The 26,929-nt window shown below is 44.0% G+C and overlaps 1 protein-coding gene and 1 pseudogene across 2 annotated transcripts in view; both read right to left on the reverse strand.

Moving 5' to 3' along the window:
* The window catches only part of Slc16a10 (solute carrier family 16 member 10), a 153,542-nt gene extending 126,764 nt beyond the window's left edge, over window positions 1–26,778 (reverse strand). For both annotated transcript variants that reach the window (XM_004660635.3, XM_045154886.1), the window contains exon 1: window positions 26,442–26,778. In XM_004660635.3, coding sequence (XP_004660692.1) covers window positions 26,442–26,778 — 337 coding nt within the window. The remainder of the gene's footprint in view (window positions 1–26,441) is intronic.
* Window positions 20,371–21,619, reverse strand: LOC101594279 (annotated as a pseudogene).
* Window positions 26,779–26,929: the final 151 nt, after the last annotated feature.

Below are 26,929 nucleotides of genomic sequence, written 5' to 3' on the forward strand. Positions count from 1 at the left end.
GCCAGATGCACAAGGGGGCGCACGCATCTGGAGTTCGTTTGCAGAGGCTGGAAGCCCTGGAGCGCCCATTCTCTCTCTCTCCCTCTATCTGTCTTTCTCTCTGTGTCTGTCGCTCTCAAATAAATAAATAAATATTAAAAAAAAAAAAAAGGCCAGTCTGTTGGATTTGCCTCAAAACAAAAAATGTATGCATGGGGTCTGGGAAAATGGCTCAGTGGATAATGTACTCACTGCTCAAGTTCGAGTCTCAAAACCACAGCCTATGATGGGCTTCAGCATGCTGACAGTGAGATGGAAAGTAGAGAAAGGAGGATTTCCCAGAAGCTGTTTTTGAGCACAGCAAAAAGAAGGAGATCCAGCCAGGTATGATGGTGCACACCCTTAATCCCAGCACTCAGGAGGCAGAGGTAGGAGGATCACTGTAAATTCAAGGCCAGCCTGAGACTACATAGTGAATTCCAGGTCAGCCTGGGCTACAGTGAGACCCTACCTCAAAAAAAAAATAAAATTAAATTAATGCACTCATAAGGCTAACATGGACATGAACATGTGGCAGATGCCTATAAAACCATAACTTTGGAAGCTTAGACAGGAGGATTACCTTGAGTTTTAGGCCAACTTAGACTAAATAGTACCACAGTAAGTTTCAGGTCAGTCTGAACTACCAACTAAGATCCTTTTCTTAGAAAGCAATGCAGGCATGGTTTGCAAGCCTTTACCTTGCAGACAATTTTGTTAACCCTTAATGAGAGGTAAGTCTCTGAACTATGACTAACCTACCTAAAAACCCACATGCTAGTGTGTTCATAAGCTTACCCTGTTGTCTCTAGATCTCCAGGATGATCAAGCTATAGGGCAGGAAGGAAAAGGTTAGAGCAACTTGTTTCTATTCACTTAATATTAGACCCAGAAAAGCTGCCCAATTTTGACAACTCTACTAAATCACTGACTTGCTTTCCAAAAAATTAAGGATATTTCCAGGTCAATAGAGTAATTATCCAAAGATCAGTGACCAATGATTAATTTATCCTCTTAAGTGACCATAAATAATGGGGATTACATTGCCTTGACATTTTTCCATTACCCATTCTCAGTTGCCACTAAACACCCATGATGTTTAAATAAGTCACCATGATAAGTTAGAGGAAGAAGACAGACTAATTGGATTAAGTATTACTTTTATCAAATTTCTCTCCAAAAAGTAGCAGTCTACATTTTAAGAGGCTCAATGTTTCCTAATCAAAGATACAAAAAAAAAGGCCTACCACATTAAACAAAACTAATTGAAACAGCATATACACAACAAATTAGCACTGTTACAGAAAGCTATATTCTGAAGTCAATATGAAAGCTTCCCTTACACTCCTGTGACTCAGGCCCTTGCTATTGTCAGCCCTGTTTTTCTAGTGCACTGCATGGGGTTTAAAAGATCACAGGGCCAGGCATGGAGGTACATGCCTTTAATCTCAGCATTTGGGAAGCTGAGGTAAGAGGACCACTAAGAGTTCAAGGCCAGCCTGTGCTACAGAGTGAGTAACAGGTCATCCAGGTCTAGAGTGAGACCCTACCTTTTAAAAAACAAACAGAGCTGGAGAGATGGTTTAGTGGTTGAGGCACATGCCTGGAAAGCCTGAGGACACAGTTGACTCTCCAGATCCCATGTTGGCCAGACACACAAAGGTGAGGCAAGTGCAAAGTGGCACATATCCACTAGGTGACACAAGCATCTGGAGTTTGATTTCAGTGGCTGAGGCCCTGGCATGCGAATTCATTCTGTGTGTGTGTGTGTGTGTGTGTGTGTGTGTGTGTGTCTCACTCTCTCTAAAAAAATAAAATAAAATAAAATAAAATAAAATAAAATAAAATAAAATAAAATAAAATAAAATAAAAAATAAAAGAGTTGGGTGTGGTGGTACACACCTTTAATCCCAGCACTCAGGAAGCAGAGGTAGGAGAATCACTGTAAATTTGAGGCCATCCTGAGACTACATAGTGAATTCCAGGTCAGCCTGGACTAGAGTGAAGCCCTACCTCGAAAACTTAAAAAAAGAAAACAAGCTGAGCATGGTGGCTCGCACCTTTAATCCCAGCACTTGGGAGGCAGAGGTAGGAGGATCATCATTAGTTGTTCAAGGCCACCCTGAGACTACATAGTTCCAGGTCAGCCTGGGCAAGAGTGAAACCCTACCTTGAAAAACCAAAAATAAATAAATAAATAAATACATAAAAATAAATAACAAACAAAACAAAAAGACCATAGGGGGCCAGACGTGGTGGCGCATGCCTTTAATCCCAGCACTCAGGAGGCAGAGGTAGGAGGATCACCAGGAGTTCGAGGCCACCCTTGAAACTACATAGTGAATTCCAGAAGAGCCTGAGCTAGAGTAAAACCCTACCTCGAAAAACAAACAAACAACAAAAGACCACAGGGGGCTGGAAAGATGGCTTAGCAGTTAAGACGCTTGCCTGCGAAGCTTAAGGACTCACATTCAACTCTCCAATCCCACATAAGCCAGACGCACAGTGACACAAGTGTACAACGTCATACATGTGCAATAGGGGCACATAAATCTGAAATTCAAAGTGTGGGGGGATAGGGAGGTAATTACCATGGGACTTTTTTTATAATCATGGAAAATGCTAATAAAAATTTTAAAAAATAATAAATCTGGAATTCAATTTCAGTGTCTGGAGGCCCTGGCATGCCACCTCCACTTCCCCCTTTCCCTCTCATTAAAAAAAGGGGAGGCCAGGCATGGTGGTGCATGCCTTTGATCCCAGCTCTTGGGAAGCAGAGGTAGGAGGATCACCATGAGTTCGAGGCCACCCTGAGACTACATAGTGAATTCCAGGTCAGCCTGGACTACAGTGAAACCCTACCTCAAAAAAAAAAAAAAAAAAAGTGGGGGAAGGCTGGAGAAATGGCTTAGCAGTTCAGGCACTTGCCTGTGAAACCTAAGGAGCCAGGTTTGATTCCCCACATAAGGCAGATGTACAAGGTGGTGCATGCGTCTGGAGTTCATCTGCAGTGGCTGGAGGCCCTGGTATGCCCATTCCCACCTCCCTCTCTCTCAAATAAAATTTTAAAAAAATTGCCAGTCTGTTGGATTTGCCTGGGGTGCAGGGGAGGAGAAGGCCATAGGGCTTCTGCTTCTCAAACTTTTTCTTTTTGAGGCAGGATCTCACTCTAGCCCAGACTGACCTGGAGCTCACTCTGGAGCCCCAGGCTGACCTCCAGCTCATGGTGATCTTTCTATCTCTGCCTCCTGGGTGTTAAGATTAAAAAAATGCGTCACTACACCTGGCTTTCTCAGACTCTTAAGAGAAAATGTTCGTGTCCCGCTACTGCCTGTGATTATTAGAAATCATATTTATTATCCACTACTTAGCTCTTCCTAGCAAGCATAACAGCAGACACACATGGTCAAAATGCTGCCTTCACCTTGATAAGTGGTTTTAATACAGACCTTGTAAATGAAGGAAAATGTTATTAAGGCAAAACAGTTACTAAAAAGGGTAAAGGGATGTTATCCCTTACAAATTAAAAAGAGACAGATCTATCAATCTCTTTCCACCCGTGCCCTGCCCCTTTCCCCTACCCCCCACCCCCACTTTGATGGGTTCTTCCTCCAAAGACACTGTATTTCCAGCACCTTTGGCTGAGTTCTGGTCCCAAGAGAGCAATTCAGGACCTGAGTCCTAAAATTAGCACAGGACACGTGAGTCAGCACACTCCACAACAGCAGTGCCTGACATCTTTGTGGTGCTTCCTGCATCTGTAAGTTCTGTGAGTCTCTATCGTTCTTGAGTCTCTGCACACTCTGTGATAGGAAACCAAAGCAAAATTCACTTGTGTGTAGCCAAGCTGTCAGCTGTTGTCTCAATTAGAGCCCACTCTGTTCTCAGCCAATGAATGTCACAAAATGGCATCTCCTCTTGGTCAAATCTCCATGTCTACAAAACCAAACCATATTGATTAACAAACTAAGATATTCCACCCTAATTCTCGAATTTAATTTTCTTTACTCTAGTTTTCTACACATTTTTGTAGAGTTGGAGGTCAGCCTGGGGCTCCAGAGTGAGTTCCAGGTCAACCTGGGCTAGAGTGAGATCCTGCCTCAAAAAGAAAAAGTTTGAGAAGCAGAAGCCCTATGGCCTTCTCCCCCCCCCCCCCCAGGCAAGTCCAACAGACTGGCAATTTTTTTTTTTATTTGAGGGGGGGGATGGGCATACCAGGGCCTCCAGCCTCTGCAAATGAACTCCAGACACATGCACTCCTACACATTTTTTTTTAAAGAACAGAACCTACTCTATTGGCTGTTTTGTTATGAATCAAGCAGCTGGTTCAGTTACTAAATTCTGAGGATTGATGTACAAGATAATATCTGCTTGTTGAACTCGTTCCTATCACTGTCAATACTTACATTTAAACAGGAAATATAAAAACCAACTGGTCTTTTGGTCAAGAACATCTTAAAAGTAAGGCTTACCAGACTGGTTTACATTACAAATGAAAAAAGATAACATCAGGGCTGGAGAGATGGCTTAGCGGTTAAGGGATATTTGCCTGTGAAGCCAAAGGACCCAGGTTCAATTCCCCAGGACCCATATAAGCCAGATGCACAGGTGGCACATGCGTCTGGAGTTTGTTTATAGTGGCTGAAGGCCCTGGCATGTCCATTGGTGCGTGTGCTCTCTCTCTCAGATAAATCAATAAATAAAATGAATTTTTTAAAAAAAAATAACATCAGCCAGACACAGTGGTGCACACCTTTAATCCCAACATTGGGGAAGCAGAGGTAAGAGGATCGCCATGAGTTCAAGGCCACCCTGAGAATACAGAGTGAATTCCAGGTCAGCCTGTGCTAGAGTGAGACCCTACCTTGAAAAAAACAATAACAACAAAAATAATATGTCAGAAGTTCTAGATGTCATTAGATGCTAGATGTCATGTCAAATGAAAGCAAAAAAAAAAAAAAAAATAAGACCTAACACATTTTGGAAATACTTAAAGATAGCAAATAATTCTGACCTTGAAAAGATGTAAATCTAAATGAGAAATGAAATAATAAAAAGATATTTGGGGATGGAGAGATTGCTCAGTGGTTAAGACACTTGCCTGCAAAGCCTAACAACCCAAGTTCAATTCCCTGTACCCACGTGAAGCCAGATGCACAAAGTGGCACAACCACCTGGAGTTCGTTTGCAGTGGCCAAATGCTCTAGTACCCCTATTCTCTTGCTTGTTTCTCTTCTTTCTCTTCCTCTCCCTTACACACACTCTTTCTCTTTTCTTGCAAATAAATAACTTTTTAAAAGATGTTTTAATAGCTAGGGAAATGGCTCAGCAGTTAAAGGTGCTTGCTTTCAAGCCTGCCAGCCCAAGTTGGATTCTCCAGCACTAACATAAAGCCAGACACAAACTGGCTCAGACACTGGTGATCTCAATTCACCTATGGGAAAAGGATGTGGGCCAGGAGAATCTGCAAGCTCACAGGCTAGCTAGACTGGAGCACAGGAAGAAGAAGCAACAAAATAAGGAAGACCCTGTCCCAAGCCAAGTGGAAGGAAGGGACAAGCATGTAAGGTTGTCCTCAGCACATAGATAAAATATCAAAACTAAAAAGCCGGGCATGATGGCGCACGCCTTTAATCCCAGCACTCGGGAGGCAGAGGTAGGAGGATCGTCATGAGTTCAAGGCCACCCTGAGACTCCATAGTGAATTACAGGTCAGTCTGGGCCAGTATGAGACCCTACCTCGAAAAAAAAAAAAAATCAAAACTAGAGAGACCCCATCTCACGCCCAGTGGAAGGAGGGACAACCACATGAGGTCACCCTCAAACCTTTGCTTACACACACACACACACACACACATAAAGACAGATGTTTAAAGCATGATAATTTAAGAGCTGGAGAAGCCAGGCGTGGTGGCACACACCTTTAATCCCAGCACTTGGAAGGCAGAGGTATAGGAGGATCGCCGTGAATTCGAGGCCACCCTGAGATTCCATAGTGAATTCCAGGTCAGCCTGGGCTAGAGTGAGACCCTACCTATAAAAAAAAAAAAAAAGCTAGAGAGATGGTTTGGCTGGGTTCAATCCACCAGTACTCACATAAAGCCAGATGCACGGGTATCTGGAGTGCATCTGCAGTGGCAAGAGGCCCTGGTGTGTCCACTCTCGCTGATTCAAAATTTTAAAAATAGGGCTGGAGAGATGGCTTAGCAGTTAAGGCACTTGCCTGTGAAGCCTAAGGACCCATGTTCGATTCCCCAGTATCCACGTAAGCCAGATAGACAAGGTGGTGCATGCATCTGGAGTTTGTTTGTAGCAGCTGGAGGCCCTAATGTACCCACTATCTGTCTGTCTCTCTCTCTCCAATAAATAAATAAATAAATAAATAAATAAATAAATAAATAAATAAATAAATAAAATATTAAAAAATTAAAATTAAAAATAACATAATGACTTCAATGAAAATAAACTAAACTACCCAGGAGCACTTCACAGTCTGTGGAAGACCCAATTTCTGGGTTTCTATCATGTCACACTCTCCTCTGAGACTTCAGCTTTTTCCAAAGCTCTACCTCAGGCCTCACCATCCCTCTTACACCCCCTAGTTGCATATCCAGTCATTTAAGGTTTCTGTTGTGCTAGCGATTTTAAGACACTACTATTTTATTATTCCTCTACTTATAACCCTCCTGCCTCAGCCTCAGGATATTGGATTACAAGCTTGTGCTGCCACATTTCATTTACAGTTAGATTTAACATCACCCTTAATGATTTTCATTAGTGCTCTCTTTACATGGTAAAAACCTGAGCCAGCCTTTCTCCCTATCCCCCACCCACTCCTCCCCATGCCCCATGGTCCTGTCAAAGGCTTCGTCTAGAACAGTTGACTTAATCTAAGGAACCCAGCACAAATAAAGTAAAACTTACAGGCCTCAGTAGCCCACATAAAGACTGTTCATTATAGTTGCACTGAAGAATTTCTGGATAGATGATACAGGTAATATAAAATACACGGTAAATCACAGCAGAAACATTCAGTGTTAGAACTGCCTTTGAGTCCTGGAGCCCTGGAATACCTTTTCTGGTTAGCCTCTGCTGAGAAGACTACCAATCCTCTAAGGCTTAGCTTTCATGCACTCAGAGCGCACAAATCTTTAGCTTGGGGCTGGGGAGATGGCTCAGCTGGTAAGACTGCTTGTCATACAAGTATGAGGAGCTGAGTTTGATGCCCTGCACCTACATTACAAACCAGGCATGGTTTTTTGCCAGAAACACAAGAACCAACAAAATAAACTTCAGATTAGAAATTAGTAACACCGGTTTTACATTATGTAATTTTCATAAAACACAGACATGAGTGTATAATCTCTTCTGTCAGCCCATGTGTACCTTCACTCACACCTCAAAAAAGAAAAAAAACAAACAAAACAGCCAGACATAATGGCACACTTTAATCCCAGCACCTAGGAGGCAGTGGTAAAAGGATCATTGTGAGTTCAAGGCCATCCTGAGACTACATTACAGGTCAGCCTGGGTTAGAGCAAAACCCTGCCTCAAAAAAAAAAAAAAAATTAATATGTACTCTCAGGTGGTGACACCACATGATCACATTAGCTAACCAGGCACTGCAAGTGGTATGCGCCTGCAATCTTGGCAGGTGGAAGCAGAAAGATCAAGTTCAACATCACCCTCAGCTATACAGAAATTGAGGCCAGCCAAAGCTACATGAGACCCTATCAACAAAAACAAGGAACTATTATGTATGTGACATTAAATATGTTTTTGATCCAAAAATCAAAACATGGCCAGTCTGATCATATTTAAAATGAGGTCCCTTTACCAGAATATTTTTCTCTAGAAAGATATAAAACATATCAGCTACAGTAAAAACTCCATGAAACTGTCATTTATTTATTTATTCCTACAAAAGAGCTTATTCGTAAAGCAAGTTCACTATTATAGTCATGAGTAACCACAGGACAGAGTACTGCTATCGAGCTGACAGTACTACGTAAGGACAATAACAACTTTGTGCCTCCGTTTGCACTGAAACATCACTCTACTTTGTGGGATGCCCTTGTCGAAACAACCACTGGCAAACAAGAACTCTTTGAAACTTCATTCGAAATTACAACATGAAGTCAGAACTAAAGAAAAGGATAATTAAGCAAGATGAAAAGGATTTCACTGCTCAAAACTGTCACTTGGAGCTGAGGGTTAACTCAGTGATACAGACACGTGCTGGAAGCACCCTCCAGACACTGGTTCAATTCCCAGCCCTAACAAAACAAAAAAAAGCTAGGTGTGGTGGCACAGGCCTTGAATCTCAGCACTTGGGAGGCAGAGGTAGGAGGATGGCAGTGAGTTCAAAGCTACCCTAAGACCACATAAATAAATTCTAGGTCATCCTGGGCTACAGTGAGACCCTACCTTGAAAAAACAAAAACAAGAAAGAAAAAAGGAATGGGAAGGGAAGGGGCACCAGACAAACTGACTCAATTTGGATTAATATTCATCTATATATAAAACTCAATTTCCATTTAATGAGTCATGGTTTCCAGTTTTGTATTTGTTTTTATGTTTGTTTGTATGCAAGCAGAGAGAGAGAAATAGGAGAGACAGAATGAGCGCCCCATGGCCTCCAGCCACTGCAAAGGAACTCCAGATGCATGCACCACTTGATGCATCTAGCTTAACATAGGTCCTGGGGAATTGAACCCAAGTCATTAGGCTTTGCAGGCAAGTGCCTTAAACTCTAAGCCATCTCTCCAGCACCCTCTTGTCTTATGTTTTTAATACAAAGTACCATTAACCCTACTAGGCTGAAACTCACTATGTAGACCAGACTGGCATCAAACTTGTGGAAATCCTCCTGCCTCCTCCTCCTGAGTGATAAGATTGCAGGGGTGAATCACCATGGCATGGTTGTCTATTGTTATAAGACAAATCAGATTTTTTTAATACAATCTAAGTATTACCAAAAAGAATGGCTTTCTGAACTCTTGCAGAACACTGTTGAAACAAGTAACACTTTTGGAAAAAAGACGGGGTACCAGCTGAACTGCAGATCACTTTGGCACCTTCCCAGCTTTTAACATTAATTTAACCAGTGGTCTTTTACTTAAGACTTATCTAGGGCATAGCTTGAATTATTTTTTTATTTTACTTTTTTTGCTTTTGTTTTGCTTGTTGAGTACTGGGAATGGAACCCAAGGTGCCAGGGCCACCTCTCACTCACATGCTAGGCAAACATTCCCTTTGAGTTTCATATTATACTTGTTTTAAAGTATCATTTTATAGTTTATCATATTATGCTTGTTTTAAAGTATTATTTATTTATTTATTTATTTATTTATTTGAGAGAGAAAGAGAGAAGAAAAAAGTGAGAATGGATATGTGAGGGGCTCTTGCACTGGAAAAAAACTCCAGATGCATGTTCCACTTTTAAGTATCTGGCATTATATGGGCTCTGGGAATCAAACCAGGGCTTTGCAAGCAAGTACCTTTAAAAGCTGTGGTACCACTTCAGCCTGAATGTTAAACTTTTGAATGATTCAAGTAGGACTGGAATGGTAGCACAGTCCCCTCTGTGGAACATACCAAAATTGCAGAAGCACAATTAGCCATTGGAAAAAAAAAAGTATGATCAATATTTAAATTTTGTATTTCTAGAAAATCACAAAGGAAACCTAACAGTTTCCCTAACATAACTGAAAGATACTAGCTGGTGACAGACACAGAGGCATGGCATCATCTTCTGAGCATTAAGGGTGCTCTTAGGAGAGTGAGCTGCCCTTGGAGGTAAGTGTCAAAATTTTTAAGGCCATGAGATTTTATGTTTGTTGAAGTGAACAGCGGGGAGAGGCACTGCTTTGCTCACATAATTGTTTCAAATATGTAGCACATACTTCCCTATAACTAGAAAATTGGTGAAATGAGAAAAGCCTTTTGATAGAACTAATTAATGCAAGTCATCTCCTAAATTCTGGTTTTTACCCACACAGTGAGTATAACTTCTGCTGCCAGCAAAGACGAAAATGTATGGGCCCTATGCATCTGGCACAGGTGTGTCCAGGAGTCACTTCCCTCCATCCCGCAGGCTCTTGCAGGCTGTGTGGTAGGTCTGTGCAATTCTCAGGTGTGCCGGAGTTGCCGGTTCAGAATCTCTGCCAAGGAAAACACCCAGAGCTCCTGTGTGGGTGGCACCAGGTAAGGCAGGTGCCCAGAGCTGTGGTGAGCCGACTCTTCCAGTTATGTTTGGGGTTTAGTTTGTTTTTGTTGAGGTTAGTTTGTTTAATCTGAATATGAGAACAGTTTTCTGGTTGAGCTGTGATGACTCAAAGTGGAATTTGTTCCAAAACTGACTTCAGAGGTTTTTTGATGCTTGGGTAGGAAACAATGTTGAGGGTCTAGAAAACATACAAGTCAATATTCAAAAAACAGTACCAAGAGGATCAAAAGGCAGGGACTGCTTTCAGAACAACTTTTATATGTAAGTACAAATTTCCCCCAATTAAAAAGATGCTAACACCAGGTGTGGTGGTGCACACCTTTAATCCGAGGACTCAGGTGACAGAGGTTGGAGGATCACTGTGAGTTCGAGGCCAGGTCAGTCTCAGACTACATAGTGAGTTCTAGGTCAGCCAGGGCTAGAGCAAGACCGTATCTCGGGGGGGAAGGGGGGAGAAGCCATTATGTTCAGTATAGTACTGGATATGAATGCTGATAACATCCAGCCTAAACATGTGCAAGCTGCAATTCCCTTATCTATAAATGAAGCACTACAAAAGCACTTCAAGGAAAAAGGATTCTGAGAAGAGGAGACAATAGAGTGTTCAGCACTAAGTGAGACATCTTTATCACACCCCTTCCAAGGCTCAGGGACCTTTGCAGAAGAGGTAATGGAAAGAATGTAAGAGCCAAATGAAGGGGAGGAGATGTTTTGCAACACTGTCTTCCAGAGACAAAGTGGTTGTAGTATTCATGACCTCACAGTGAAGGAAGTTATCTATACAAGACCTACATAATAGAAGGGGAAAAAATGACATCAAAATAGAAGACAGACTGGTTGGAAAGAAGAAAGGACTCAGTAGAGGAGACATAAGAGAGGGAGAACAGTAAGCGTGGTAGGTAGGGTGATATTATAATCATGGTATACTGTCTATAGGTATGGAGGCTGTTTATAAAAATGGGCATGTTGGGGACTGGAACGATTGCTCAGCAAAACCTAAGGACCCAGGTTCACTTCCCCAGTACCTACATAAGCCAGATGCAGAAGGTGGTGCACGTGTCTGGAGTTCACTGGCAATGGGTAAAGACCCTGGCATGTCTATTTTCATTCTCTATCTATCTATCGCAAGTAAATAAATAAAATATATGTCTAATGGGTATGTCTATAGGTATTACATTTTGAAGGAAAAACTGCCTAGGAATTGTTTTTCTACTACCCAAAAGTATCATCCGAAAGGAGCAGCAAGACAAGGTAATGGTTGTGGTAGTAACTATGAACAAATACAAGGATGAAAACATCATGGTGAAACATAGCATCCTATATACCAACTAAAATGTTAATCAAGAGCTGGAGAGATGGCAAGGCACTTGCCTGCAAAGCCTAAGGACCCAGGATCAATTCCACGGTACCCACGTAAGCCAGATGCAACTAGAGTTCATTTGCAATGGACAAAGGCCCTAGTACACCCATCCTCATATTCTCATTCTCTCTCTCTCTCTCTCTCTCTCTCTCTCTCTTTCTCTAAAACTCTATTTGCTTTTTTCTCTCAAATAAATAAAAATTAAAAATAGAAAAAAAAATAGCTGGGTATGGTGGCACACACCTTTAATCCCAGACTTGGGAGGCAGAAGTAGGAGGATCACCATGAGTTTAAAGCCACCCTGATACTATATAGTGAATTCCAGGTCAGCCCGAGCTAGAGTGAGACCCTACCTTGAAAAACCAAAAAAAAAAAAAAAAAGCTAGATGCAAGATAAGGAGACTTGGTCAGAAGGATCACCTGAACCCATGAATTTGAGACCCTCTCAGGCAACACAGCAAGACTCTGTCTCAAAATAAATGAAAATTAAAAATAACATAAGCTCATTTGCAGTGGCTCGAGGCCCTAGTGGGCCCATTCTCTTCCTCTCTCTCTCTCTCCCTCTCTCCCTCTTTCTCTGTCAAATAGATAAAAATAAAATAAATAGAATAATAAAAAAATAATAATAACATAAGCTTAGCAGTTAAAGCACTTGCTTGTGTAGCCTAAGGATCCATGTTCAACTCTCCAGGTCCCACATAAGCCATATATACAAGGTGACGCAAGCACACAGGTCATACACACATGCATCTGTAATTCAATCAGAGTGACTGGAGAACATGGCACATCAATTCTCTCCCTCTCTCACATTAAAAAAAAAAAAAAAGACCAGTCTGTTGGGCTTGCCTCAAAAAAAAAAAAAAAATGAAAACCCTCTCTTTGTGGTAAAAAAGATACAAATTATTATTTAAATAATTATGAATTCTCTTTAAGGTGCTTTTTCACACTCTAGGCATGGTGGCACATGTCTCTGATCTCAGCACTCAGGAAGTGAAGGTGAGAGAATTTTTTGAGTTCCAGGCTAGTACGCATGGGCTATAGGGGAAAACCTTGTCTCAGCAAGATAATAATCAATTTAACTTAATGCCTTTCAGAGAATGCTAAGTTAAAATTGGTTGGAATTAGATTCTCTGTCTTCTGCTTTAAGCTTAATTCCTAATTTATTTTAATTCATTGTCAAAACTGGAAAAATGCAACTGGCCCATCATATGACAATAGTTGCATAAAATCCTTGGAATCAGGGTTGTGGCACAGCAGCAAAGGATAAGGAGAGAGACTTAGGAAGTTGTGGGAATGCAAGCACAGATGGACTTTGATGGATTTAACAAGAAAGAAGAGAAATATGTAAGAAAATAAGATGAACTCCAGATGTATTGAGCTTTTGCGGTACTATGACCAAACACCCAAAAAAAGGAATTTAAAGGAAGAAAGATTTGTTTTGGTTCACAGTGACAGGGGTGTCCGTCAATGGCAGGGAGGGTCCCATGTTCACATCCTGGCATCCAGGAAACAGAAAAAGGGAATCATAGGAAGGGGCCAGGCAAGAGATCACCCCCAAAGACACATCCCCAGTGGCCTACTTACTCCATAAGACCCACCTCCTACCTCTTGCCACTTCCTAGTAATGCCACATTATGAATCCATTGAGAGATTAGTCCATTAAGCACATCAGAACCCTCAAGATTTAATTAGCTCTGAAAACACTATCACACCAAGTTTCTGCCTTAACGAATCAGATGTACTGTGAGAATTCAGAAGGCACATGCCCAAGGTAAAGTGGACTGCTATTTCTGGAGATGGGGGAAGTTTTCATGAACTGGCTAAAAATTGACTTCACCTGTGCTCCCAAATGGACTTGTTCAAAAACTATAAATATAAGTCTTGAACAGAATTTAGAAATAACAACCACAAAAAAGACCTATCAAACTCCCAGATAGACAGAAAAATAAAGTACACAGTGGGAACTAAGCCTCAAGGAACTGCAGCATATGTTCAACACACACACACACGTGTTAAAAACAAAGTAAATCACATAAGAAATCCAGAGCTAGAGATGTATCTCAGTGGTAGTCCTTCTTACACCCTGGGTTTGATGTTCAGCACTAAGAGAAAGAGAGAGGCATTAGAACACAATTTGTTCTCAAAGATACCTCAAAACCTCTTCTAAAATAAGTCTGTTGTGCTCAATTTGGGTTAGTTTGGTTCTTTTGGCAGTTTCTTTTTATTATTGCTCTGGCAGAGAGAGTGAGAGAATGGGTGCATCAGGTCCTCCTGCCACTTCAGGTGCATGCGCCCTCCTTGCATCTAGCTTTACATGACTACTGAAGAATCAAACCTGAGCCATCAGGGTATACAAGCAAGAGCCTTTAACCACTGAGCCATCTCTTCAGCTTGGAAGTTGGTTAAACTGATAACATTCTATAACAAAGCACCCCAGAGCAATATTCACTGTTAGATTTTATCAGAGTTCACCATACACTACTCACTGTCCAGTCTGCTCTGAATCCACAAGCATTCTGGAAACAGAATGAAATGATAATACTTTTTTTAAGATAGGCTCTAAAAAAGTCCTGGCTGGCCCTGAGCCTCTACCTCCTAAATAGTGGGATTACAAGTACGTATCACCTGACCAGGACCATAACCATTCCTTTTCCAAAATCCTGGACCATTTTTGTCCTCTACTGAATTACCAAGTCTTCCAGCTGAGTTACCTCTACCAGTGAGTTCTCTCAGCCTGTTCACCTCTTCTCCAATGAAAATAGCAACCAGGTATTTTCCTTATAGTAAAAGATGTATAGGAACATAAACCAAGCCACTCATTACTGTAGTAGCTCAACACAGCACTCTTACTAATAACTTTCCTAAGATACCAAAATGGCTACTCAGACAGGCAACTCTACCAACAAGACCACAAACAAACTCAAGCCACATCAGGGTCAACTTCTGACTTTCCCAGTCAAACCTCCAATGATTTAGGTGTAACAATACTGCATTATGCAGGATTGGGACTTAGAAAACTAACCCTAAGTGAAGGACTCTAAAAGAGCAGTTTCTCTCACATTTTCTCTTACCCTCCTGTTTCTCACTCTCATTTTACTCCAAGGCAAACCAGAACAATCTGGATCCCTCGTTCTTCCCCAACCTCCCTCATAGCAATCAGAGCCTCTCCCAAAAGCCAGCTTTTGCCAGGCATAGTGGTGAACACCCAGCACTCAGGAGGCTGAGGTAGGAGGATTACCATAAGTTCGAGGCCACCCTGAAACTACATAGTGAATTCCAGGTCAGCCTGGGCTAGAGTGAGATCCTACCACGAAAAATCAAAAATAAATAAATAAATAAGCTAGCCCTAAAACCTAAAAATAATATTCTAACGCTCCCCTAAACATACTCTGTGTGTAAGAGCAAACCATAAAGAAATTCTATGACCTATCTTGTTTGGCCCCTATTCTAGAAAGGGCTCTCCCTATATCCCAAACCTGGAAGGAAGAAGTACTATGACCAAAGAACCAAAAAACACCTAGACAGGCCTTACTGGGTTGCCCTCTGTTTCCCATTAGGCCATACCCTCTTGTTCACTCATATTTCTATCTAAAGCTCATCAATCCTAAACATAAAAATGGGATTATTCAGGCTGGAGAGATGGCTTAGTGGTTAAGCGCTTGCCTGTGAAGCCTAAGGACCCCGGTTCGAGGCTCAGTTCCCCAGGTCCCACGTTAGCCAGATGCACAAGGGGGCGCACGCGTCTGGAGTTCATTTGCAGTGGCTGGAGGCCCTGGCGTGCCCATTCTCTCTCTCTCTCTCTGTCTGTTGCTCTCAAATAAAATAGACAAAAAAAATTTTAAAAAATGGGATTATTCACCTTGGGTCTCATTCTGAAGGCTCCTATGTCACATAAAACAATGATCAAATAAATATGGCTTTTCTCCCATTGGTCTGCATACTGCTGGCTTATTTCCAGATTTAAATGCCCAAGCCTTCTGTTTGATCCCCAACACTGCAAAGAAATAAAAAACACATTTCCAAAATAGGGAAAGCATGAACTCTATAGTAGATATCAACAAAACTGGAAATGTAAAAACTTGAAGGTTAGTAGTTTGACATTCAAAGGGGCTGGTAAGATAAGAGGTGATATAATATGCATTCATCCCTAAATGCTATCCAGTTCCTACCACGTGACTGTCACTGTCTAAAGACACAAAGGAGCCGAGCATGGTGGCGCACGCCTTTAATCCCAGCATTCAGGAAACAGAGGTAGGAGGATCGCTGAGAGTTCCAGGCCACCCTGGGACCACATAGTGAAGGTCAGCCTGGGCTAGAGCAAAACCCTACCTCAAAAAAGAGAGACAGAGAGAGAAGTAGAGCTATGTTAAATACTACAGACAAAGAGCCTCTCTCTTTCAGGGACTTTTTTTTTTTTTTAAGTTTTTATTTATTTATTTGAGAGCGACAGACACAGAGAGAAAGACAGATAGAGGAAGAGAGAGAGAATGGGCACGCCAGGGCTTCCAGCCTCTGCAAACGAACTCCAGACGTGTGCGCCCCCTTGTGCATCTGGCTAACGTGGGACCTGGGGAACCAAGCCTCAAACCAGGGTTCTTTCAGGGACTTTTTTTTTTTTTTTAATTTAATTTATTAGTTTTCTTTTCAGTAAATACAGGCAGTTTGGTACCATTATTTAGGCTCATCTGTGATCTACCCCCTCCCATTAGACCCTCCTTATTATTGAAAATGGGTCGTGCATTGTGGAGTTAGCCCCCAGTTATTAGTATGATAAATGTCTCTGAAAATCATGACCCAACATGTAACTCTGACATTCTTTCCGCCCCCTCTTCCGCAAGATTTCCCTGAGCCATGTTGGGTACAAGTTTTCTTTTAAACTACTTAATTTTTACTAGCTTGATTCATATTTTAAATATCCAAGGGAACACAGTCTGAAGCATTTCCCAAGCTTAACTACAGATGTCTACTTTCAAGAAAAGCCATTGAAGAATACATTTTAGGAATTACTGGCAGAAGTAGACCAAGCTTTTGGACCACAAAGATAGTAATTTTTTTAAAAGATAGCATTAATTAACCTAAATATTGATTCTAAAAACATGCTTGTCTTAAATAGATACTTTTCAAAAATCAAACATACCATTAAAATATTTGCCTTTCTCAAGGAAGAAAGTGATAGATAAGATTAATGTCCTTAATGCATAACTGATGGCACTACCTAAGTAGAGGCAAGAACTCTAGACTCCATCAGCTCCATGGGTTTTCCAATATCCAAGAGTCACAACAAAGCTACAATTTTAAAAAACAGTATTTGGGGCTGAAGAAATAAATGACTCAGCAGTTAAAGGCACTTGCTTGCAAATCCTGAGGGCCTGGATTTGATTCCTCAGCACCCTTATGAAGTCAAATATACAAAGTGTCACCTGCATATGGAATATGCAGTGGCACGAGGCACCAGGGTGCACCCATTCTGTTTCTCTCTCTCCTTGCAAATAATAAATAAAATATTTGGGGTTATTTTATTTTATTTGAGAAAGAGAGAGACTGAGCGTACCAGGGTCTTCAACCACTCCAGGCATATGTGCCACCTTGTGCATTTGGCTTTGGTGGGTCCTGGGGAATTGAACCTGGTTCCTTTGGCTTTGCAAGCAAGCACCTTAACCACTAAGTCATCTCTCCAGCCCAAATAGAATAGTTTTAAAAAAATAAAAGATAGAGGGCTGCAGAGATAGCTTAGCAGTATGTTTGCAATGAGTAGAGGCCCAGGCATGCCCATTCTCTCTTTCTCTCTCCCTGTCTCAAATTAAAATTAAAATTAAAATTAGTCGGGCATGGTGGCACACGCCTTTAATCCCAGCACTCAGGAGGCAAAGATAAGAGGATTGCCATGAGTTCAAGGCCACCCTGAGACTACATAGTGAATTCCAGGTCAGCCTGGGCTAGAGTGAGACCCTACCTCAAAAAAAAACAAAAAAAAAAAAAATTAATTAATTAATTAAAAAATAAATAAAAGACAGAGCTGGGGAGATTGTTCAAGGTTACGGCGCTTTCCTGCAGAGCCTTCCGACCTGGGGTTTGATTACCCAGTACCCAGGTACAGCCAGATGCACAAGGTGGCACATGCACTTGGAGTTCATTTTGCAGTGCACTATGCCCTAGTGCACCCATTCTCTCTCTGTTTCTCTGCCTGGCTGTCTCTCTTTCTGCTTGCAAATAAATAAATATTTTTAAAAATAAATAAATGAAAGACAGTATTGACTGGGGCATGGCAGCACATGTCTTTAGTCCAAGCACTGGGGAAGCTGAGGAAAGAAGACTACCATGAATTTAAGACTAGCCTGAGGCTAAGAGAGTGAGTTCCAGGTCAGCCTGAGCTAAAGTGAGATCCTGCCTTGAAAAAAAAGAAAAAAAGAATGAAAAGATTTTAGAAGTGTACAAGTTAATTGTGATAACTGTTTTCAAAAGTGCCTGATTCTCTCCACCAGGTAAAGCCATAGATAAAGCACTGGGACCAGGTAAAGCCAGAGAGAGAATTCAGCTTACTCCTTCTGACCCACCAGATGCCTGACCAACACAGCAGGATGTGAGAGGCACACCTGAGTGCCACCTCAGCAGCATCTGGGTACCAGGACGAAGCTGGGGAATATGTTTATTTATTTATTTGAGAGCGACAGACAGACAGAAAGAGGCAGATAGAGAGAAAATGGGCACACCAGGGCCTCCAGCCACTGCAAACGAACTCCAGATGTGTGTGCCCCCTTGTACATCTGGCTTACGTGGGTACTGGGGAATCTAACTGAGGTCCTTAGGCTTCACAGGCAAGCGCTTAACCACTAAGCCATCTCTCCAGCCCTTTATTTATTTATTTTTTTGATCTTGATATATAGCCAATATGTATGGAAGTTGTCAATAAACCGTTTTAAAGAAGGAAGTTATGATCTGTTAAAATCAAATGAGTAGCACATGGGAAATGTTAGAATACTCCTCAGAGGCCTTTGTGTTATAAGGACTTTCCATCTTATTCTAAAAGTCTGAAATTCTAAGGAGATTTGGCAGGTATTAAGAAAGGCATTTGATGACCTCTTTTGGTTTATGATTGTAAATTTGTGAAAGTGAGGCTTTGGCTAGGGGATAACTGAACTCTAAGTTGAACAATAAAACAAAACATGTGGGCTGGAGAGATGGCTTAGTGGTTAAGTGCTTGCCTGTGAAGCCTAAGGACCCCGGTTCGAGGCTCGGTTCCCCAGGTCCCACGTTAGCCAGATGCACAAGGGGGCGCACGCGTCTGGAGTTCATTTGCAGAGGCTGGAAGCCCTGGTGCTCCCATTCTCTCTCTCTCCCTCTATCTGTCTTTCTCTCTGTGTCTGTCACTCTCAAATAAATAAATTTTAAAAAAAAATTTTAAAAAAAGATCATAGTCCCCTCCCACCACCCTTTCTTTTCCCCCTCCAGAATCATATTCTAACTTCTTTTTTTTTTTTTTTGGACCACTCAGACACGGATTTAATAATTGTACAAACCCAAAAGAATCAGCATCAAATCTCGAAGTCAGAGTGAACTCTTGCCTGCGGGTTGGCTTGACTAGGCTCAGCCACTGAACTGACTCAACCAGCCAAGGAACTAGGAGTAAGCTGACTTCCGTTTTCCTAACATCATCATATGTACTGTGTGTTTAGTTTCAATAAAGCATCTGTACCAATGACTCTGGAGCTTGGAGGAAGACTAAAGGAATGCGTAGTGATTCTGAGTAAGGTGTAGACCTACATGGCAGAGCTATCTTGAGGAGGAGAGAACAAAGTCCTTTCTTCCAGTGTCAGGTCAGTTCTGAGTGGCAGGCCTATGCAGATGGGCCATTGGGGCTACACTCTATCTCTGAACTGTCACAGGCTCGTGCTCCCCCAGGGAGAAGCAAGGAGCTTACAACTGGGAATTTTTAAGCAAATGAGCACCAGGACAGTCATTTTTGAACCCTTCACCTGGCTGCTGTGAAAAGATGACGGAAAGGGGCCACAGAGTGATTGTAGCAGCAGCCAGAATGGACGGCGCCGTCCTCACCTGTGCTAGGTTAGCAGCTCCACCGCTGTGCTGCGTTAGTCCCGCTGCTGGCACCTTCCTCCCTTCTGCTGTAGGTCTACAGCCAACTCTCAACCTGTTCTCTGCAGCTGAGTTTTTCAGGTTGCCTTTGAGGTATTTTGTCACACCAAGTGCTTCCTGGCTATCAGGGAGTTAATGCTCTAAAACCAGGGAAGGAGATGGGAGTGCTGCCATACTGCAGAAGCCACGTTAGCTGAGGCAGCACTCCACAGGGGCTGCCCAAGACCTGATGGCATAAGGTCTGTCTGTGAGCCATGAATCTATGTACTGTGAGAGAGGCTACGCTTTGGTTGAGACATAATTCTGGTATGAGTTCTGTTCTGTCCAGCATTATAAAGGAGACCAAATGACATCACGGAGAAGGAAGACCATGGGAGTGAGTGAAGTTGAGTTATGCCTCAGACTAGCTAGAGGACCGCAGGTGAGTCCTGGCTCACTTGCTCCTTCTGCAAGCATTATGTTGGACTAATAGTGGTAAAGTCCCTTTAACAGCCAGTTTTGATATGGTTGTTAAAATTCTTAAATGTCTTAGGTTCATAAAGGAAATAAACCCCAATTTAGGTTGGATTTGCTGAGTATGGTGGCCCTGTAGTCCCAAGTAACACACTGCCTCCTGATCTGTCCTGGCTACCCAGGGAAGAGCGAAAGAAAGGGCTTGTGACATACAAAAGTATAAATGCAGTGACAGCTGACCATTTAGTAGAAACAAACCTTGCCTTTACACAGCTTTGTATAATAACTAGAAAAGGCTATGTTTTCCCCCACCCCCAAGCCTATTCCTTTAGGCATGCAGGTAACCCTCCCTACCTCCCATTTCTCCTCATTCCACCAGGGAACCCTGGCTAAGGAACAAGGAAGTCCTACAAAGGACAGGTCTCAAGTACCCATCGGCAGCCATTTGATGATGGCAGGTAGGTCTGACGCTAAAAAGAGGTTGTGTCCAGCAGAACCCAATTCAATAGGAATCCAAGCTCCAAGACTGGGAGGCAGCGGTGCTGAGGACAAGCTCACTGCTGGGAGTCAGTCTGGAGAACCCACTGGAGGATCTCATGGCGGCGCAGACCCTGGACGGCGTTGTCGTAAACGGTGTTCACGCTGGTGCAGAGGGGCTGCTGCTGCAGCGCTGTCATCCGGCACGCCACCAGCCCGCCTGCCACACACAGCAACAGCAGCAGCAGCACCTTCAGTACAGCCCAGGAGCGAGTGTGCTTCCGGGCTGGTGGCTTGCGGGGACGAGAGCCAGACTTAGATTTTGGAGCCTGATTTGCCTCCTTCTTGGGCTTCTTCTCCAGCTCCCGCTTGGATGCTTTCTGGGCATCATACTCCTTCCATCGATGCTCCTTCTCCTCAGCCTTCTCCCGCTTCCGCAGCTCCCTCACCTCCTTAGCCTGCTGCTTGGCCTCACGCTTCTTCTCCGCCTCTCGCTCCACCTCCAGCCACCGCTGCCGCTCTTGCTCCTGATCCGCCTGCACGGCCTTCATGTGCTGCAGCACCTTGTTTGCACACTGCTTACACTGCTTCTCATCCAAGCAATCTCTAGCAACTTTGGCCAGGACAGGATCCAGGGGATTGTCCTTCAGGTCCAGCCATTTCAGGTTCTTGAGCTGAGCAAAGCTGACAGGCAGGGTGACCAGCCTGTTGTTGAGGAGATCCAGATGTTGGAGGTTGACCAAGTGGCCAAAATCGGCTGGCAGCTGCTACAGCTTGTTCTTGCTGAGGTCCAGCTTTGCCAGGTGTGTGAGACCACAGAAATCTGACAGTAGACTACTCAGTTTATTGCAGGACAGGTCTAGGATGGTGGCCTTGGGAAGTGCAGCCAGCTGCTTGACCGGGACCTCGTTCAGATGGCTGAGGCTCAGGTCCAGCTCATTGCCATCCAGCTTGTCATGGAGGTTCCCGCCCTTGCTACCGGCCTTGGTCATGATGACACCGGCCGAGCAGGTCCCGGCTACCGGGGTTCCGATGGGGAGGGGAGACAGGCTGAGAAGCCGCTCATAGGCTCCAGTTTGGCAGATTGGCACCTAACGGACAACGCCGGTGACCGCCACCGCCACCCGCCCGCTGCACTCTGAGCCCAATGGCGCCCCACTCCCCATATTCTAAGTTCTTTAGGGACAGCTGACATTGTCTTTACCCAGATCACTATCTACAGAATTATTGGAAAGAGAGGGTATTAAATGGTTGGTAAACATTTGTACAACACTGATGATAAACAAAGTATATGATCTCACATCTTAGTGCAGAACAATAAAATTCTTGGGACTGGAGAGATGGCTTAGCCATTAAGGCACTTGCCTGCAAAGCCTAAGGTGCCAGGATCAATTTCCCAATATCCATATTAACCAGATGCACAAGGTGGTGCATGTGTCTGGAGTTTGTTTGCAGTGGCTGGAGGCCCTTGTGTGCCCATTCTCATTCATTCCCTCCCTGCCCCTCTCTGCCTCTCTCTCTCAATCCTTTCAAATAAATTAAAAAATATATTTTTTTTAAAGAAAAACTAAGGAGCCAGGTTCAATTCCCCAGAACCCAAGTAAGCTAGATGCACAAGGTGGTGCATACATCTGGAGTTCATTTGCAGTGGCTTGAGGTCCTGATGTGCTCATTCTCTTTCTATCTGCCTCTTTCTCTCTCAAAATAAAAAATTTTTAAAAATTTATTTTCAAGCATAAAGAGTATGTGTATGGGTGCACAAGGGCTCTTGCCACCGCAAAGGAACCCTAGATACATGCACTAGTTTGTGTTTATGGCTTTATGTGGGTACTGGGAATCAAACTCTGGCCAGCAGACTTGGCAAGCAAGTACCCTTTAACCACTAACAATCTCCCCCACCCAGAAAAAAATAATTCTCTAGGGCCTTTCTGGAGACCTTCTGGCTGGATCATGCCTTATATAGGAAAAATTAAGAGACTCCTGAAGGGAAGTGAACCTACGTAAAGCTTCTCTTGGCTCTGCTCTGGATCAGTCTAGTAGAAAACCAGAACTTCCACATGAATGTCACATATGAAAGTAGTGTGTTTCTCTGTGCCAGTCTCTCTACACCTCAAACATCTTTTAATAAACCATGAAGAATGCAATGGCTTGTTGACTAAAAAGGAAGATACACAGGGACCCTAATCTTTCCAACTTTTTTTTTTTTTTTTTTGGTAGCCCAGGCTGTCCTGGAACTTGTTTCATAGCCAAGGAGGACTTTGAACTTTTGATCCCCCTGCCTCCACCTCCTGAGTGCTGGGATAACAGGTGTGCACCACCACGTGCAGCTTGCCTAGATTTATGCAATGCTAGGGCTCAAACCCAACATTTCAAACTTCTAACCCCAGGATGTCTGGCATACTACCGAGGCACACTAGTAAACAAGACAGACTGTTATCTGGCCAGTGCAAAAGCATCAGCTCCTGAAGTCAGATAACCCTGCGGATGAGATCTGGCTACCTGAGTAAGCCAGTTTCCACATCTCAAAATAAAGATTATCTAACAAAGTTCACCTCATGGAGTTGCAGAAAGATGCAAACAGAAATACATGTGAAGTACTTAGACATTAAAAAGCTCCTGGGGGATTGGAGAAATGGCGTAGCGGTAAAGGCATTTGCCTGCAAAGCCAAATGACCCAGGTTTGATTCCAGGACCCACATAAGCCAGATGTACAAGGTGGCGCATGCATCTGAAAGCTCTGGCACACTCATTCTCCACCCCCTCTTCTCTCTCTAAAATAAAAATGAAATATTTTTAAAAGCTCCTGGGGAGATGACTCGGGGGTTAAAGGTGCTTGCCTGCAAACCTGCTGGCCTGGGGCTCAATTCCCCAGTACTCATGTAAAGCCAGACCCACAAAGTGAATCATGCATTTGGATTTCATTTGCAGCAGCAAGAGGCCCTGGTGTTCTCATTCTATCTCTCTCCCTATAATATATAAAAATAAGAAATGTGCCAGTGTGGTGGCATACACCTTTAATCCCAGCACTCGGGAGGCAGAGGTATGAGGACTGCTGTGAGTTGAAGGCCAGCCTGGAACAATAGTGAGCTCCAGGTCAGCCTGAGTAAGACACAAAAAAAAAAAAAAAAAGCTGGGCGTGGTGGCGCACACCTTTAATCCCAGCACCTGGGAGGCAGAGGTAGGTGGATCGACATGAGTTCAAGGCCACCCTGAGACTACTTAGTGAGTTCCAGGTCAGCTTGGACTACAGTGAGACCCTACCTCAAAAAACCCGAAAAAAAAGAAAAAGAAATGTGCATGATTTTTGTTTGCTATTGCATATATGTACCTTTAAAATGGTTATCTTCTTTAAATTAAAAATTAAGAATATTGGGCCAGGCATGGTGGCACACACCTTTAATCCCAGCACTTGGGAGGCAGAGGTAGGAGGATCATGGTGAGTTCAAGGCCACCCTGAGACTACATAGTGAATTCCAGGTCAGTCAGCCTGGACTAGAGTGAAACCCTACCTTGAAAAACCAAAAAAAAAAAAAATTAAGAATATTGGGCTAGAGAGATGGCTCAGCAGTTAAAGGTGCTAGCTTACAAAGCCTAATGGCTCAGGTTTAACTCCCCAGTACCTTTCTAAAGCACGGTGCATGTCTGATGTTCATTTGCAGCAGCAAGTGGCCCTGGCACTCCCAATCTCATTCATTCATATTCACTCATTCATTCATTCTCTCTCTCTCTCTCAAATAAATAAATAATGTTGTTTTTTTTTAAAGAACAAAATATATGGGCTGGAGAGATAGATCAGTGATTAAGGCACTTGCCTGCAAAACCTAACAATCTGGGTTCAATTCCCCAGTATCCATGTAAAAGCCAGATGCACAAAGTGGCTCATGTATCTGGAGTTCATTTACAGTAGACACAAAGTGGCTCATGTATCTGAAGTGTGTTTACAATGGACACGAAGTGGCTCATGTGTCTGGAGTTCCTTTACAGCAGCTAGAGCACCTGGTGTTACCATTCCTTCTCTCTCTTTTCTGTGTGTGTGTGTGTGTGTGTGTGTTTCTGACTCTCTCTCTCCCTCTTGCAAATAAATTAATTAAAAATAAATAAAGAGCCAAGCATGGTAGTGCATGCCTTTAATCCCAGCTTTGGGCACATCACATTCACAAAGGATTGTACTAATTTAACTTCATCCTTAAAGCATATCACACTTGGATTCCTCCGCCACACCCTGCTTTCCTTGGTCTAGTCTATTTTCTCCAGCTGTAATGTCCAATGAAGACCTATTCTCTAATGTTCTGAAGAAAATTTAGAGCCAGACATGGTAACCCACACCTTTAATCCCAGCACGTGGGAGGCAGAGGTATGAGGATAGCTGTGAGCTCAAGGACAGGCTGAGATGACATAGTGAATTCCAGACCAGCCTGGGTTACAGCAACAACCTACTTCGAAAAACCAAAAAAAAAAATTTTTTTTGGCTTTTCTTTTTTATTTATTTATTTATTTGAGAGCAGGAGAGAAAAAGGCACAGAAAGAGAGAATGGGTGCACCAGGGCTTCTAGCCACTGCAAATGAACCCCAGACGCGTGTGCCCCTTGTGCATCTGGCTAACGTGGGTCCTGGGGAATCAAGCCTCGAACCAGGGTCCTTAGGCTTAACAGGCAAGCGTTTGACTGCTAAGCCATCTCTCCAGCCCCCAAAATAATAAATTTTTTTAACCTCCACATCCAGAACACTTGCACAGTGCTCTTTGTGGCCACGCTGCTGGAGACCTTCAGGTAAATTTTCAAACCCTCAACATCACCCTTGCCTTACAATTCATAACTTTGTGCATGATAAACATCTAAGGAACATACACTCTAACCTTAGAAAATTAAGGTTAAAACAAGATTATTGTAGTGTGGTGAGGTGGGACAGAATGCTCCTGTAATCCCAACTGAGGTAGGAGAATCTGAAGTTCAAGGCCAGCCTGGGCAACATAGCAGGGAGACACACAGATTTCATTGATCACATAAAGTTCCCCAAGTGGCAGAGGGAGCCCAAATGGAAATGAGAATCATTGCCCTTCCAATGAGGCCAGTGTGTTCTATCTTCATCACGCTGTTTGTCAAAACACTTTATTTCGCTGACTTTCATGTTCTTACCTATGTGGGTGGACAGCACCTGCCATTGCAGGATGAGGTGAAACAAAGAATGAGAAAGTGTTAAGCAAAAGGTCTTCTCGCTTTTTACCTAACCGGGTCAAGAAGGCTGGCAGTCACACGTGACAGAGAAAATGCTGAGCCTGCACAAGTTGCATGTAATTTATTATGGGGTAGAGAAATGTCAACACAAAAGGAAGGGGTAACCCCTGGCTTTCAAAGGGGTCCCCTTTGGAACAACCCCCCTCCACACATGACCGTGGGATGCATTTGTCACGTCTACAAACTCCCGGGCCATCGTTGCCCCACTCACAACAAGCGCACACCCCTCTGCGGCCCGACATGCTGATGAACAGCAACCCCAACCGTCGTGGTCACAAAAGAGACCCTGGAAGTGACCATGCGTGCAGCGCCGTGCGCGCTCGGAGGTTCTGCTTTCCACCAGGAAGAGTCCAGTGGACTCCCGGGGCCCACTCTGCAGAAAGGAAAAGGAGGAAGCTCGGGGCAAGTAAGTTCTGCAAACTTATTTCCAAGCACGCAGCCCCTGCGCGTGGACTGCACACAAAGCCCGCGGCCGCGGGCGCCCCGCGCGCCCCCCTCCAGCCTGCACACGGGGATTCCGCCGGCGGCGTCGCCGATCCTCCCCCCCCCCGCCCCGTCCTCCCCTCCTGCCACACCTCACCTGTCTTGAAGAGCATCTTGTCGTCGTTCTTGGACCCGAAGGTCTCCAGCATGGCCACAAAGAGCACGGCGCAGGTGTTCTGGATGCCGAGCACCGACCCGTTGCACCACATCGCCGCCAGCATCACCAGCCAACCCCAGCCGCCCTCGGGGGGCTCGGGGGGCTCGGCTGCCGCCGGTCTCGCCAGCTCCAGCTCCACCTTCTCGGCGGCTACCTCGGGGCCATTCGAGGTTCCCGGGCCGGACTGCGGAGCGTCCTCGACGGGCGAGGGACCCGGCAACTGTGCCTCGCCGGTCCCCTGAGCGGCGGCGGCGGCTTCCTCCTGGGACGGCACCATGGCCCCCGGCGGCCCGGCGGGCGCGAGTTCCCGGCGGGCTCGCGGAGGAGCTGCGAGAGCCACGCGGGCCCGCGCGGGCGCACGAGGAGGCCGAGGAGGGTTTGGTGGAGAGGAAGCCCCTGACCCGCGAGCGGTGCCCGACGCGAGGTCG

The sequence above is a fragment of the Jaculus jaculus genome, chromosome 7 (genome assembly GCF_020740685.1).
Source record: "Jaculus jaculus isolate mJacJac1 chromosome 7, mJacJac1.mat.Y.cur, whole genome shotgun sequence".
Lineage (NCBI taxonomy): Eukaryota > Metazoa > Chordata > Mammalia > Rodentia > Dipodidae > Jaculus > Jaculus jaculus.